The following is a 17,318-nucleotide window of genomic DNA, read 5'->3' on the forward strand; positions in this document are numbered from 1 at the left end:
CCCCCATCCTGCTGTGAAATAGGAGATAATAGAAATAGTTAAAATAAATGAACAATCTAGTCTGACTTAAAACTAAAATGAGGTTCTGTGTCAATTTTATTGCGTGGAGTAGTAAAGAACGGGATGTGAAAATCCTGAAAATCTCATCTAAATTTGCCTTCACTGTGCTTAATGTTCTTTGACTGCAGCTTAAGATCTTAGCTGTTATCTTTCTTTATTTTACATTGTAGCCTGTAATCTGCTATTTCTTCAATAAATTTCCCTGATCTCACAATTTATTACATGTAAGTAAGCTTTGTAACCTTACATTAGTAATTAATTAAATGTAATTATGATTTCTTAATGTAGCTTATTTAATTGTAGCACAGTATGTTTTCTGGAGTTAGTATTTGTATATGGTCTCAGTGCTTATGGAAATGGCAAACTAACTTTTTGTAATAAATTCTGAATTACCACAGTGTTACGTGTACACATTATAAATACTTACTTGCAGTCTTTACTGACAGTTAAGAAGCTTTATTTGATGCATTTAATATGAACTCAAGAAAATAAGAACAATTTATGTAGTTAGGTACTATAGTTTATATAACTTTGAGTTTTGTATTGATTGTCCTTCAGTTTCATTATGAACTGCTCTGAAGTGTACTTGGATCTCTGGAGTTTTTTAAGATTTGTCATAATCAGAGCAGAACTGCCCCCTGAAACAGAACAGTAGAGCAGGAAGGAGTTTGAAATGAGCATGTGTCCCTTTTATTTGCCTGTAAAGGAACAAGATGTTCAGAAAATGCAGGTAGTGTTGTTTTCATATACCTTATGTGCCTGAAACTCTAACAGCAGCAAAGAGTGTATGTAAAGGTGAAAGGAGTTTTAGAATGAGGGAGTAGAAGATTGGGAAATTCTTTTATCTGTAGGGGATCACAAGTTCATATTTCTTGCACTTCAGTGCTGTTAACTTGAGAGGGAAGTTGATTTTCAATTCATGAAAGGAACTGGTGTGTTCTGTGCTGTGTCAAAATAAGGAAATTGATACACTCCTAAATAAATAAATAAATGATAAGCCCAATTTTGAAGTGTTTGGTCTCGGTATAATGTTGCCATCTGTGAGAACCTGTGTAGTAAATACTCCAAGATTTATTTACTAATCTTTTCCAACAACTGTTTCCAACAGTGACACACAGTTCCTGTTCCAGGCATCTTTATTGGTTGTCTAAGTTCAACTTTTACATATTTGCTTGCAGTCTCTTAAGATAACAGGGTTCTAATTTCTACAGCTGAAGTGCTTAGTCCTTACAGTTCCTCTTATGCAGTAATGAAAGATATTTCTGTTTCAGAAAGGCTATTCTTATTTAATATAAAGTACCTCATGCTAATGTGGCTACCCTTTTCCTTTCAACCTTTTTACTTAGTTTATTCAGAACTCCATTGCTAAACTTCCTCTTGTCTCCTTCACCCTAGATTTATCATCCTGTTTCTTATTTGAATCTCCTCATTGATTCTGCATATTTTTTTTGGTTTTTGTTATCAAATTTAAGGTTTGACCTAGTCTTAACTAAGTGAAATCTCGCCTTTAGTTTCTGCTTTACATTTGCCCCTCTTCGCACTTATATTCCAGTCAATCCTTTCACTTTTCTGCTTCCACTGTTTTCTTCCTTACTTTTGCCCCTCCCTTCCTTCAGATCCTCTTTTTAAAACTTTTTTTTTTTCCAGATAGTCTTCTTAGATATCCATATCCAAACTACTTTTGATGTCTCTTATAGTTTCCTAATCTGACTTGGTCTGGATTATGTTCCTTTGATGGAGGTCCTCCACTGAAACTAGGCAGTGGAGTCAGAAACTGTGTGCAAACCTTCTTTTAAGTCTTCCTGTGTGATAGAGGAACCATTGAAAAAGTTTTTGGGAGCTTGGTATCTGTCCATTTCTGCTTACAAATGGCATGTAAATATAAGGTACACAATTCTATACAATTTCAGTAATAATTTCATAGAGCCTGGAAAAATTATATATTGGCAATACAGTTGCATGGACAAATTAATATATACAGCTATAGCTAATTAGCTGTATCTGTCTTTTAGAATGTACACTATCCTCTCATTTTAAAGCATGGCACCTGAAGAATGTGTTTGAATCAGAAATAGTGAATGAGGTTACAAAGGATATTTTTCTGTCTCTTGGATGTGCATTTTTCAAGGTAAAACAAGATTTCTAATAAATTAGAGCTTGCTGGTAAACTATATAGTACACATTTCCCTCTTTCATATGGAATTCGTTATGAGGGAGCAAGATGTAAATCTGAGGGGTTTTTGTTCTGAACTGATGAGGAATTTTAATAATAAAAGATAACTTTTAAAATAATTGCCGATATATAAGGCAATATGCTTTATAACATATATTCTTTGAGTAGTTACTTTACAGTGAATTTGAAGGAGAAAGGAGAATTTGGAGGAGAATAAAATCTTAAATATTTTCTCATAAAAACAGCCTATACTATACAAGTTATAGTCTGGATCATATATATTCTCACTTTTATTTCTTCTTTAGGTGTCAGTTTTCTAGTTTACTGACAGAATTGTGTATAGTATAAAATAGTCTGAATCATACACATTACCACTGCAATTTCTTCTTTAGACATCAGTTTTTTAGTTTACTGACAGAATTGCCTGTAGTATACAACTAATGATCTCAGTCATATACATTATCAATTCAATTTATTTTTTAGATCTCAGTTCTCTAGTTTACTGACAGAATTTTATTTTTTTTTCCCCCACAAGAAGTGTTTAAAATTTTTATTTCTACATGTTCTTTCTTCTCTGTGAAGGCTTTATATTGCAAACTGTTGCCAAATTAAGATTTAATTCTTATAATCATGAATGCTTGCAATGATACAGCTTTACTGCATTATGTTTGCAGTTTCTTTTTATTCTGTCTTTTTAGATTAAAGGAAGAAGTGTATGGAAGTTGATTTAGAATAATGATGGAATACAGTGTTACTTTCTGAACCTTTCAGCTTTTCCAATGTTTCAGTATTATGGTTTTACTGAAGATATGCAGTATAATATAAAAAAATACTAAAATACTAAAATATTTTATCTTAACCTTTAAATGAAATTATGCTATTTTTAGGTAGTTTGTTGGTTAGTTGACATGGTTTAACTGCAGCTGGCAGCTAAGACTACATGGTCGTTCACCCACTCCCCTGCCTCCAGTGGGATGGGGAAGAGAAAACACAACAAAAGGGCTTGTGGGTTGAAATGAGGACAGGGAGGATTCACTCACCAATTACAGTCATGGGCAAAACAGACTCAACTTGGGGAAAAAAAATTAATTTATTTCCAATTAATCAGAGTAGGTTAATGAGATATAATAACCACATCTTAATAACCACACCTCGAAGCTTCTCACGGGATCTGTAGCCCCTTCCTTCCAAAAACCACACCCCTACACACACAAACCCAACACATTAGTGAATGTGTCTTAAGTGTCCCCAAAACTTCTAGTGCAATGTTAAGTTTTTAACAGTCAATAAAAATATCCAATAGATTGAGTTATTTCCAGAAATGAAGGTAGTTTGTTTGATGACTTTGTTTTGCATTTTTTCCTCCCTGCACAACTGGAATAGAAAGACTTGATTAAAAGAAGTTATCTTCTAGCCGTTTACATCTATTTATCCTTTTGATATATGCTTTCTCGCTCAGGGCTCATTTTCACTAAACATCCATGACTTTAACTGGAAACAGATACATCTGCAAGCATTCCACATGATTGAAAACTTGGAGCTTTATCTTTAAGTGCATTGTATAAAACTATAAAGTTGATATGTAAATCCAGTGAAAGTAGACTATGTGCTTCTTTTTGATGCAGTTCTATCCATAGATTTAGATTTGATGCAGTTCATGATATGGCCAGAGGTTAACTGTTACATGGAACTGCTTTACTCATATCTTGAAGATCCATTTCTGTTTGCTAGTGTAGCTGATGTCCTGGTAAAACGACAGGGTGACGTTAGTTAAGAGGCCAAATATTAGTTTAGATCAGGCTTCCCTTCCAGAGAGCTAATTAAGCAGAAAATGGTACAAGTCTTGTTGCTTAGACAGTGCTCAGGAATAGATCCCAGAGGAGCTGAGATGAACAATCTCAGGTGGCAGCAAATGGAATTACTCTGACAGCCTCACTGAGAGTGTAGAGCACTGTGAAGACACATGACCTTTTTCTAGCCAAAGTAGCGGGTCTGTCTGGCATAGGGCATAACTCATCTCAGCAGTGGCTGAAGGGAAATAAAGCACATCCTCAGGACCAAATTTTGTGAAGAAGAACTGTGATTGCATCTGGAAATTTGTTAGCATTCGTAATTATTATCCACTGGATAATGCTTTGATTATGATTTATGAATGAGATTATAGTACATTTGTTAAGTGTTTCTGCCTGCTTAAAGTATCAGTGGAGTCCCAATTGGTATTCCTAGTAATCACTTCATATATGAGAGAGATTTAACTTGACTATTAATGTTTCAATTATGGATTTGATTTTAAATGCTTCTAGTCAGTTTGATAAATCCATGCACTTTTACCTTAACTGTACAAAAAAAACCCCCAAGCCAACTGAAACAACCAACTGCAACTCAGAAGTATAATTCACAGAAAAAGATTATAAATTAACATTATTTATAAAAAGTTTTTAGAAACTTAGTTTTGGTAAACATGTTTGTTTATTTAGGTGTTCAATAGATTGAAATGATACATTATATTGCAGTAATAAAAACTGCAAAAACAGAGAAACCTAAATCCTCTTTGGTTTCAGGGCTGTAAATCTGAAGGAAGACCACAGAACTCAGTAGAGTTTTATAAAAGAGTGTGACTGGTTTAGATGGGAATCGGCTTTGGTATTTCTTTTAAATATTTTGAGTAGAGCTGCAGTTCTTTGGGAGAACAGGAAGGATTAGCATGAAAATGATGAATGCAGCTTTTTTAAAAAACAGCATTATACTAGAGTTTCCAAGTATTTCTACATCAATGTCTGTATTTTAGAATACCTAAGTCAGCAGAAGGAAGAGTGGATATTGAATATATTTTTAATGAAGTGTAAGTTCTCCCCTTCTGGAAGGCTTTTGCACAGCTTTCTGAAAGGTTTCATTATCATTGCTCACAGCTGTTGGCGGTTCCAATTGTGAAGTTAAATGTCAGAAATCCAGAGGTTAGTGTGATAATGTGGAGATTAGTTTAATAAAGAAATCAATTAGATATTGTGATGAATTATTTGTGAAGCCAGGCTATTGAGGTAGACTTGACGAATTAAATTGGTTGTCCTCCTTATACTAAAACTCACTTTTGCTCAACTCAAGAATGCCATTTGAGACATTGTTGAAAGATTTCACTTAATCAGTTAAAGACTGAGATAAGGTGAGGCAACACACAGACAAAAAACCACCAGCAATGAGTCTTCCAGTTCTGCTAAGGTAAAGACTTGTGCTTTTAAGTGAAAGCAGAGTTAAAAAAAAGAAAGAAAGAAAGAAGTAAAGAAAGGAGATGAGGGCGAGGGGAGAGAGAGAGGGGGGAAGTAGGTACTCTGCGTTTAAGTGATCTGTATTAAGTTAAGCTTCCATTGGACTAAAACAGTTTTCTTCAGAAAGAACTGCTGCCACTTGATGTTCATGATGTGCTCATGACTCATGATTATTCTGACATGATATTTTTTATTCCATGGAGACATTGTAGTATGAATATGATTATGTAGATATTAAAGCTACATGTACAGTAGCTTTCCACAAATGATTTTGCAGATAAATGTATTTGATTAGTACTAAAAATATGAAGGACTTGGAATCCCTTACAGAAACTTACGAATTGATGTAGTAAATGGGACCCAATGTTTATCTCAAACATTTGTCAGGATTGTCTGTTTTAGAAGAAGAGGAGAAGGGAGTTCTGGTATAACTTGACTTTCAAGAAAGCTTTTTTTTTTAAATTACTTTTTTTTTTTTAATCCCAGAAGGCTGTTCGTTTTTCTGAATAAAGAGGGTTTAATGTAATTAATTTTATTTTTCCTAATGTAACTGTATATCTCATAATCTTGCTATTCAGAGCCTCTTGTAGTGATGAGTTTTGATACACAGATATTAATTCATAAAGCACTGATCATGAAACACCTCTAACATAACAGAACCTTGTCATTTTTTAGTGACTACATTTAATTTGGCGTGGTCATTTTGAACTGAAAGATTTTGTATTAGATTATACTTGTATTAAATTCTCTTTGCAGTAGAAGTGAGGTGAAGAAGGATCTATGAACATAACTTTGTCACAAGTTCAGGTTTCTTATGAAATCACTTTGGCAAATATCAAATAAAATTAAGAAACCACACTAGGACAATATACATGGAATAAAACATGGGCATAGGTAGTAGTTTAAAATAAAATCAGAAACATTAGAAACATTTGCAGATGAGTTTTCCTTTCCTCCCCTTTCTATAGGAAGACCGGGTAGTGAACCACTTGGCAGCAAAGATCATTGAAAATGTTTGCACTACTCTCTCATGCCATGCACGAGGATTTATTACAGGAGAAATTGGACCTGTCTTGTGGTACCTTTTCACACATTCTACAGTAGATTCTCTGAAGATAACTGCTGTTTCGGTAAGGAAATTCCTTTTGAAATGTTGAAATGTCTTGGGGTTTATTTTGAAAAGCAGCCTAAATTGAAATGGAGATGTTTTTGAGCATGTTTTCTGTATGTTTATATTTCAGATTATGTTAAAATATATTTACAAATTTTCTGAAATTGAAAAGTGTGTGTATTACAGTCCAGTGCTTATGAAAAGTCCTTGAGATTCAGCCTTTTCTAGAACATATTTTCTTATGCTAGTGGTCATGAGTTATGTTTGAAAAGCTTAATCTTTCAGACTATCAATTAAATTATTTCAAAATCGAAATCTCTTTTTTGTATGATGTTTTACATGAAAAGCGTTTATTCTTTTTATCATAGACTTACTTAGAAGACATATTTGAAATCATAATGTCACTTTCTATAAAATTGTCAGTTGTAAGTCAACTGGTAAGTTAATATGGGATGATAATAAGACAAACAGAGCTATGACATGCAAGCTAAAGATTTGGAACAAAAAGATTTGTGAGACAGAAAATAGTTAGCAGGGCTGTGAGTTTAACCGTATGTCTTTTTGACAAAATAAAAGCCTTACCCGCCAATACAGGTAATATTTTAGAACTGAACAATAAGTTGATTTATATTAAATGAAGTGTGATAACTGGATGCTCATTTCCTGAGTAGAACTCAGGCTCACTAGTGAGTTCAGACTTCCCAAATCGCACAGGTACTGTTGCTGATGCAGTAGTATGCACTTAGACACATCTAGCATTGAAGTCATAAAATAGAGAAAATTAAATATATATGAAGTGTGGCTGAAGAGATGAATGGTAAAATAAATTTATAATTTAAAAAATACATGTATTTATTAAACATTTACCTCGTTGTCTATTTGTGGCAGAATCTCAGCTGGGAAATAAACTGCTCAAATACTGGGAAAATGTGTTGACCTTTTAGAACAGTAAACTTATTTAGCAAAATACATGTTATGGAAGCCTTTGTTCTGTGGCACCTGAAATTCTTTGTAAAAACTTTGTCTTAGAACTTTTATGAGTAGATGATTATCAGTCTCTAAAAATGGAAGATATATGTGTAGCCTTTACACAGAGCATTTACAGTTTAAGCCTGCTTGTGTGTCTGGCTGGCAGGCTGCTTTTTCAGAAAGGCTCTATTTGAGACTTTAACCATTCGATCTGTGAATTTTCTGCTTGTATCATGTCTGTATATACAGCAAAAGGCTGGAGAGTGGAGTTATGATTTCCTTTACTTATTGAATATTTAAACAAGTCTGCTCAATCCTCTCTCCTACCAGTACTTTTGCCATAAGGATGTTTTGTATCTTGTGCCTTCAGTTATTGTCAATCATTGGACTGGACAGTTGTTATTTGTCTACTACTAGATCATAGCTCTTTTTATCTCTTTCAACTTGCCCTGAAGTTTTCATCCTGTTTCTCTGCTATCCATCTGGAGAACTTTGCTTCGGTGATTACCCAGCATTCCCTTTACTCCAACACCAGGCTTGTAGAGCTGCTCCTCTTGTAAGGGCTGGTTGGAGAGTGACACCTATTTTTTGTGCCCCTGGAAGCAGCATATCCCAGAGAAAAAGTCTGTCTGAACTACATTCAGACACTGAGCAAAGAAAGATCACCAGAGGACATGTCAGTGGGCTTTTTTAGTTTATTTATTTATTTATTTATTTTTAACCCTGGTGAAAAGTCAGTCTCTTCTTGGACAATATAGTATAGTGGTGGTAGGCAAGAGCTTTTTTCCTGCTCAGTGAGCTGCAGAAGTTATACTTCTGATTCTCAAGAATATACTTGTCATCAGTGCAGACTCACTACAGCTTTTTGTAGCAATGTGCTCAGAGTCCAGTATCATGAGTGCCATATGGTTTGTACACTTTGCCCTTAGATGAGGTTTCTAGTGACTATGAAAAGACAGGATTGTTTGTCCTTCTCTATCCTCAGCCTCTTTTGAGATCTCAGATTGTTTGATCATCCTAAGGCTGTAAGGTTGAGGTGAACCACTGAGAAATCTTTTCTTTGCCATAGTATTCATACTATGGGTAGCTAGCCTCTCTTTAGCACTATGGGAGTTGCCTTTTATTCCATAGCATCTGATGAGAAGGAAATCTTCATGCATCCTATCTGGAAGGTAAGAAAAAATGCTTAAGAGGAAGCTAAAGCTGAAGAGCTTATTTTAGCACTGTTTACTCCTCTTTTTTTTTTCTTTTTTCTTTTCCCCCTTATTTTCTTTTTGTGTCCATTCACAGCTGCCACTGCTGGTAATCAATGAGACTTTTTAAAATTCCTCAGTTCAGTCAAACAGTGCTGACATTTGCGTGGTCTCTTCCAAGTGAGGAGATTGAAAGTATCATAGTTCCTTAGTTCCTTCACCTCTGTGGTGGTTTCACTTCGCTAGCAGCCAAACACAGCCACTTACTCTCCCTGCCTCCCTCCCCCCCAGAAAACAGGAGAGAGAATTGGAGGGCTAAGGAGACTCATAGTTTGAGATAAGAACAATATAATAATGGAAATAAATTAAAACTTAAAATAATAATATTAAAATAATAATGATAAAATAAAATATGCAAATGAGTGATTCACAGTACAGTTGCTCACCACTCGCTGAGCAAGCCTAGCCCATTCTTGGATAATGATCCCAGAGGAGTGACAATCCCAAAACTTAAACTGCTATCCTGGAAGAGCAAGAGCCTGTGTGAGAGCGAGAGAGAAAGCTCCCACAAGAGAGAGAGATCCTCATTAATGTACAGAGTATGATGTTATATGGAATGTCCCATTGACATATCCAAATGCCAATCTAGTTTACTAATTTTACTATTCCTCCCCCCCCCCCCCCGACCTTGCACCTGTAGAGTAGCAAAACACAAAGTCCTTTGACTTCTAGCAAGAATTGAAAACATTGGTATGTTGTCATTGTTCTCATAACAAATCCCATACTGAAACCAAAACCCAGCACTATTCTAGCTACTAAAAAGAAACCTGGCTCTGTCCCAGCTGAAAACCAGGATGACCTCTTGTCACTGCAGCTCTGATAGAGCAACCTGATCTCTATGGGCTTCTTGCTCAACCAGGAATGTTGAATGCAGTGACATGTGTAATAAGTTACCATATTTATACTGTAGTTCAAAACTGAATCATCTCTCACTCCTGGGTTGGCAGTCATAAGACTTGCAATGGTACTGTTTTTGCCAGGCTTTTACCTCCAGATTTTTTTTTCTTCCCTTTATAATGCAAATCCAGAGACTTAATTGTCAAAACTTAGCAGTCCTCAGGAACTACTCTTATGGATGACATATGCTGGGGCAAAGCAATGTGTTTTAGAAGATGATGATAGCTATAATTACCTAGATTCCCTAGAGAAACTCTGCTGATTTGTGGGACATCCTTTCAATGGCAGGTGTCAATCTAAGTAAGAAAGATGCCTTTTTATCATTCTATTAACTCTTCTCTGTCGAAGTTCCTTAGCAGTGCATGCTTTAGTGTGAAGGCCAGCATTTTAAAAACGTGACCAAGTTGTACGTGCACACTGAGTTCTGCTGAGGCAAAAATTTCTCTAACATCATGTTCAGATCTGTGGTATAAATGTACATGTGGACACTATAAAGCAAAAAAATAATGGTTCTCAACTAACATTTTTTTCCTGTGAAGGCAGTAGGCTTGTTGGAGATCATACCTTTCCCTTGGGTAGTAACTGAGGTTTTAGTCATGCTGGAGGTAGGGCTTGCTGCAGACTAACATATTGGAGAGCTTTGAGTGAAAGCAGCAGTGCAGGGGACTGCAACAGTAAGAGACATTCGCTCTTCTATATCCTTGGTCCAACTGCTTTGTTTCTTGTTTTTCTGGTCTTCATGGAAATTATTACTGTCCGTGTAGCCCATTCCATCTCCTTCTTCCAGAGAGATCATTTTGCACAGACATGCTTGGGTGTCCGTGTGTTCCTGGACTTTCCCCCTCCACTGTTTGGGGATTGTGTCCTTTATCAGAAGTCTGAGGTTTAATTATTTTATACCACATCCAAAGTGAATTGGATAAGGAAGCTTCTGAAGTGGGATACACTAAGGTGACACTCTATTTGCTGCTTTGTAGTGTAACACTAAAGTAACAAGAGGGTGAACTTGTTGCATTTCTTACTCAATGCCTGATATAAATCATGGTTACGTGTTAATACTGCTGGGGTATTTGGGTATATAATCTTAACTTCAGAAAAATACAATGACTCTATATTTAAATCTAGCACAGGTAGATCTTTTTACCAACATAAGTTGATAGAGATTTCAGTAACATACTAATTTTTAAAGTAAAATACTAATATATTCTCCACCTGTATTCTACCGTACAATTTCTACATTCATTAAATTGTTGCAGTAGATATGTAGGTATCTTTATTCTGCATGACCACATAAACTGAGATCATCAGTGTCCTATTGTATTTTATTATGCAGTCATTCCTGCCTTGTTTAAATGTATCCTGAAGAATTTATTCTTGACTGACATCTGTATTCACATGTAAAAATATATTTCTGTTAAGAAATACATGTGTCATATCTTTACCCAGAGGTAGCAGGCTGTCTGCGAAGTATATCAGCAGTAAAGCCCTATGGAATTTTACTTATGGTTATTTCAATCAATAATAAAAATACATCAAGAAGATTCTCTGTCTTCAGTCTCTGGAGTCAAGAAATGACACTTTACCTTGTCTTGCCTGTCAGAGGTGGCAAATGGGGACTGTGTCTCAGTATTTTTGCTCACTTTGGAGTCCAACACGCCTCAGGTAAATATCACAGATTTTGCCTGTAGGAAAGCTATATCTTTTTATCATTTTTCTAGACTAAGAGAAGAAATAATTCTGTAAGATGTCAAAGTGACATTCTGACAAGCTCAGCAGCAGGAAGATTATTTCCGTTCCAGTATACTGAAAGTTTAATTTATTTTTTAAAAAATAATTTTGGATTTAATTTCTAAGAGATGGCTTTTTCTGCTGGAGGAAGAATAATAAAACATAAGCCATTTGAGTGGAAACTAATTTGGGAAAGCTCAACACAATCTTTTGGGGGTTTATTTTTGGATGCTTGGGGTTTTTTCGGGGGAAGGGGTGGTTGTGTTTTGTTTTGGGTTTTGGGGTTTTTTTTTCTTAAATAATTAGTGCCGAATAGCTTGTTTCAGACTTGGGTATTGCAGATACATTAATGCATTCATTCTCAAACTTGAGAGAGTCATAGAGTACATCCTGAAAGGGTGAATGCTATCCCACCACTGTATGGCATGTAAGACAGGAGGCAATGCATAGGGCATAGATGTCAGAGAACCACAGAATATCTCAAGTTGGAAAGGACCAATAAGGATCATGATGCTGGGTTGGAGCTGCTGGGGGAAAAGATGCTGGGTAAGGCTGTACAGAAAACAAGGACAGAGAAGCCAGTTCCAGGAGAGGTTCTGCCAGTGCCTTACTCACTGTGATCATTTTGTGTTCCAGGACCACTGCTGAGAGGTGATGGTGTGAGCTCTACTCTTATCTCTTCTCATCATTGGTTCCCAGTTCCTGCTTGACCACCTTTTGACCTATCTCCATCTGTTCTTTCCAGATACTGAAAGTGACTTAGGATACTTTGTCTTCTATCCACCATTAAACTCTGTCTTCTGCTTTTCTGATGAAGTGTTTGTTTCGCTCATACAGCAGAGTGCTCTGACGTACAGGCTAATGGAAGTTTAAAGTTTCTCTTCTTGGCTGTTGGTTGTCTGGAGCTTTCCTGCTGTCTCAAAAGCTGCAGTATGATCCTTGAAGACAACCATGCCTTTCCTGCCAGATTTGCCTGGAGCTCATCTGATGGCCTGTGACTACGTCATCCTTGTTTGATGAGATCTGTAGCAGAGAGCTAAGGCGTTGGCAAGTCTGCATCGCCACGTTAGCACACCAAGTTAGCTCTGTGTTGCTTGGTCCCAGTCTGTCCCTAGGTCCCAGCAGTGCGCTAGTGATGTGACCCTTGAGGATATGTTTAGAGAATGTGTGTACCCCCTGCCCACTCATTCTGAGAACTTGGACTAGGGGTGAAGGGCTGGATTGTGTTCTTTGGGAAACAGAACACACTGTACTAAGAAACAGAGGCTGTGCTGGAAAAGGGGGGGCGGGGAAGGCTGTAATCAATATGGTTCCTGGACCAGAAAGGACAATGCAGAACAGGAGCAGAGCAGATAAACGGTGTCAGTAAATTTTTTGTTTAAAAAGCGTAAGTTCTTGATTTATTGTCTTTTATGCCTTCTTTTTGTGTGTGTGTGTGTGTGTGTGTGTGTGTGTGTGTGTGTGTGTGTGTTTTGAGTAAAGTTTCTAAGGGCATTAGTGAACTGGGCAGTTTCTGAGGTTCCTACATGGAAAGCTTTTCTCTGATTATAGTACTCTCTGGGTGTAATTGACTATAGTTTATATTAAATGAGACCTCGCTATTGAATGCACACCAACTAAGCATCAATTTCTAAATATAGCTGGTCCAAAGAAAATAAAGAAGTGGTAATATTGCTTACTTTTCACAGAAGAAAGTGGCCTTTAAAGTTTTCCCCGAAACCAATTCAGATTTTCATGTGAATTAAATAATTGACATAATCTGTTTTCCTATCCCAACACTACATTCAAGCCAAAGAAAAAGAAATTTCAAATGTCTAAAGAGTCTTATTTTCTTTATCTGGAGAGAACAAAAGCAGTTACAGTATCTTGAAGGTTTTCAGAGGTATCAAAAGGAAAAGCTGTGGTGGCTTGGAGATTAATCCACCATGACAGTAATTTGGTAATGTTTGTTATGAAATAACTAAGTTAGTATACACTGAACAGGTTTGTGCTCATTTCTCTAGAGTACAGTCACTATCTGCATTTTCAGTTAGAATTGACTTAGTCACTGATATTTCTAAATCAGACATTTGGAGAATAGTTTGCATGTTTACAGCACTAAACACTCTTCCTTAACAAGTATCTAGATCTAAAGATAGACTTTAGAAAGTGAGCTACTACATATTTCATAGCAGAGAGAGAGAGAGGAAAGATGCCCACCAGTTGGGTGACCAGAATTTCTGTGATGTGTAACATCTCTGTATTTTCTGCTGCCTGTGCTCCTTCCTAGTACAGGGTTATCTGATGCTACCTATATTTGGTGCTGTTAAAAGACTCAAGCATGGATTATGCCATTCCATCACTGTTATTCTCTAGAGGGAAAAGAAAGAGTAATGTGACTCTAATGTTGATGTTAGTGTACCAAATATTTGAGTTTCAGCTGCATGGAGTGTGTAGCAATACATTTTGAAGAATTCCAGGTCTCTAAAAATAAGAAGCTTTTCTCCCTAATTTTAGTCTTATGAATGAAACCGTATTAATTCTCTGTGTTCCTAAATTATTGGAACAGTCACCACTTGTTTTTATTTTCCATTATTTTTCTTGATATAATAATCCCATTAAATAACAATGACTTTTGTTTTTTCACTTTTGTAGGCTTTATGCAGAATTACTCGTTACTCAGCCAATGCTTTCCAGAGTGTCATTGAAAAAGTGGGATTAACAGCTGTACTAAATTCCTTGGCAAATGGAATATGCAAAATTCAGCAGTACATGCTCACCATGTTTTCGGCAATGTTGTCATGTGGGATTCATCTACAGAGGCTGATTCAAGAAAAGGTTTGATTTCAGATTAGTATTATTCACTGGCATGGAATTTCACTAATGGGAAGTTAAAGTTGGCTCTGGTAGTGTTTTTGTGTTTTCAAAATTCTTAACTCAGTGACACATATCTGAATAGCAGGTAATGAGGAATGTGTTTATTTTATATTTTTATTTGCTTAAAATCTAAATAATGAGGTATATAGTTTTTCTTTCTCACAGTCTTCAAGAGCTGGTACTGATGGGTATATAAATTGCTACCACAGATAGAATTCAATCAATTCAGAAAACTCTGGCCTGACCGTAACTGATAATGGCCCTAAGGAAAAACATAAGTCAGTGCATGAGGACAGCTATTTGACATAGCTCTCTTAGACATTTAAAAGAGAAAATAATGAGTGTCCTGATTGAATCTAAAGCTGTACTTTATGCTCTCCTTAAAGGACCTTAGGCCAATTTGTGAGTGAAATGTCTTGCAGAAATTAGCATTTTAATGTCTTAGGGTTTTCTTTTTGGTATCACTCAATAAAACTACTGGTTCTGATTTAGGTCTAATATAATTTTTTGGAAAAGATGATTAAAAGCTTTCTATTTTGATCACCAAATTATTCTGTGTTTAGAGAGAAATAGTGGGGGGTTTTTTTGGCAGTAAATCTGCACAATTCATGAACAAAAGTAATCCTGCTCTGCTTGGAAAGGATAAAAATCACAAAGAAAATAGGAACTCTGGCTCATGTTTTCATCAGATGCTCTGTTATAATGTCGGTTGTGACCTGACAGTCATCTTGACTATAACAATCTATTAGGCTTTAGTTGAGAGATGTTAATTTGGTTTCTATACACATTCTTTAAACAATGTTTAAATTAAAAAATAATCTACTGTTCTCCACCCATCTCTTCTTGCAGCCTGAAATCACTCATTCTCTTCCTAAAGGTAATTTCTGTGCCTTGTCAGAATTGCCAATGTGTTTTTGTAAACATGTGTCTCCTGGCCTTAAGCTTTCCACAGACTCCACTACAACAGCACTAACAGGTGGAAAATTGTCCTGTAATGTCACAGTTTCTAATAGTGCACATTACTGTGAGGTGGTGGTATAGTCAGAGAACTATGTTCAAACAATATTCACTTGAATGTTCAGCAAAAGAATGTGTAATAAGCATGTAGCTATAGCATGATGTATTCTGTGAAGAATTTCTTGTAGGACTTACACTGTTCAAAGGACTCTCTTTCCAATACTACAGTTCTTATGAGATATTTTAATCACATTTTTGACGTTATAAAAATAATCAACTCTGAAATTCTCCAATTAGTTATAGGAAAATAGGAAGTATTTTGTTGGCATGCAATACAGTAATGGCTGAAACTTTGTGGGTTTAAAATTGCTGCTTAATCATTAATGAATTGTCATAGGTGTTTTGTGAGCAAGTGTTGCAATTTTGCAGATTAAAAAATTGAAATACAGACAAATATAGACATTATTTTAACAGCATATGTTAAACTAATGGTAGAAGTGGTAATAGAACCCAAAACTGTAATGAAAAAAGATTATGCTTTAAAACTGGTAAAGAGGGTCTAGTTCTACTGCACGTGCTCATATTTGAGCATGTAACTATCTGTCACAGCTCAGCTAAATCTGTATCTCATAGAATGGCTATTTTTCTCAAATCAGATGTAGGATTTTGGAAGCAGAAACTGGATTTCTGTTTTTTTTGAATAGGATCTAAACATATAATCCTGCTCCTGGATTGAACTGCCAGGTACTATCACATTACATGGAATAATAATATTTTGTTGCTGAAAACTGAATTTAATAATCCGTGCACTTCTTAATATTCCATAAGCATGACACACAAGTCCACCTTAATGAGTGAAGGGAAAAGAAAAAACAAGTGGGTAGTGTTGGCCTACAAAGTATTTTGCATTCTGTAGAATTCTTCTATACTATAGCTTAAGAGGCAGGAGGACCTCAGTGTTATACAGAAAGTAGTGACAGGGTTGTAACTATCTAATACAGCTGTAATCCAACATATTAAAAGATGCTTAGAGATAAAAATTCAATATGGAGATCATTTAGCTTTGCATGTGTTATCTGGAAACTCCCTTAGCTTAAAAGACTTAAGGTTGCCCTTGTTTTCTACTCCCTTCAAGAACAGCAATAAAACCAGTTACAGAATAAAAGCCAGAAGACAAAGGAGAAACGCAGTTCTGTGGTCAGCTATGCCAGGAAGAGAACTACAGTAGCTAAAAGGGACTATTTTTTGTCCCTCTTTAATACAGAGCCTTTTTATTTTAGTTTCTTGCCTTGGAAACAAAAAAAGGTGAAATGATGTTTTTAAAATAAAATGTGGCAGTACCTCAAAATCAAAAATCTTTGATACGCTATAGCAATAGATTAAAAATACCTCATTGCTAATTACTTTAATCTGGCTGTCAAAATTCAACTTTGAATGAGTGAGAACCAGTCATAGAACTTGTTGAATGCAGTTAGGTTCTTCCAGAGGTTGGATAGTGGGCTGGGGATTTTTTTTATTTGTTTATTTTTTTTCTCAAGTACTAATAAGTAAAATTATTCAGATAGTTACAGAATTATGTTGTCAAAACTGCATTGTTTCTTCTCTTCCCTGCACCGTTCTCTCTTTATCTCAGTTGTATCCAATTGTGGCGTTGAGTAAAAGCATTATAAATATGCCATAAACATTGCCCTCATATTGCAGTTACTTTTTTCAATTCTTTGTCTTTTACCTGAATGTGGACAGGTAGCTACCTCTCATGGTTTTGTCAATATCAGTATGAATTAGTAAAAAGATATAAATGTTTTTAACAAAATCTTTGTAATTCAACTTATAATATTATGGAGGCATTTGCAAGCATAGAAAGGGAATTTGAAAATACACAACAATACAACAAATGATTGCTATCGCAGCCTCACTTATTGTATAGTGAAATAGTGCGCCGTTTCCCCCTTGTGTAGCCAATTCGAAAACATTGTTGCTTTTTGTGAATTTTCTGGTTTTTTAAATTTAATTTGCGTTATAAAATCATGATCTTGTTGCAGTCAACAGTG

At 35.7% G+C, this 17,318-nt stretch overlaps 1 protein-coding gene across 1 annotated transcript in view; it reads left to right on the plus strand.

Moving 5' to 3' along the window:
• ULK4 (unc-51 like kinase 4) overlaps positions 1–17,318 on the plus strand; it is a gene marked incomplete at both ends in the record, with an annotated part of 49,810 nt that overhangs the window by 3,301 nt on the left and 29,191 nt on the right. The window contains 2 exons of the mRNA XM_010166256.1: positions 6,465–6,626; positions 14,089–14,271. Of these exons, the coding sequence (XP_010164558.1) occupies positions 6,465–6,626; positions 14,089–14,271 (345 nt within the window). The remainder of the gene's footprint in view (positions 1–6,464; positions 6,627–14,088; positions 14,272–17,318) is intronic.

This window comes from Antrostomus carolinensis, unplaced genomic scaffold (genome assembly GCF_000700745.2).
Source record: "Antrostomus carolinensis isolate BGI_N321 unplaced genomic scaffold, ASM70074v2 scaffold6754, whole genome shotgun sequence".
NCBI classification, from domain to species: Eukaryota; Metazoa; Chordata; class Aves; order Caprimulgiformes; family Caprimulgidae; genus Antrostomus; species Antrostomus carolinensis.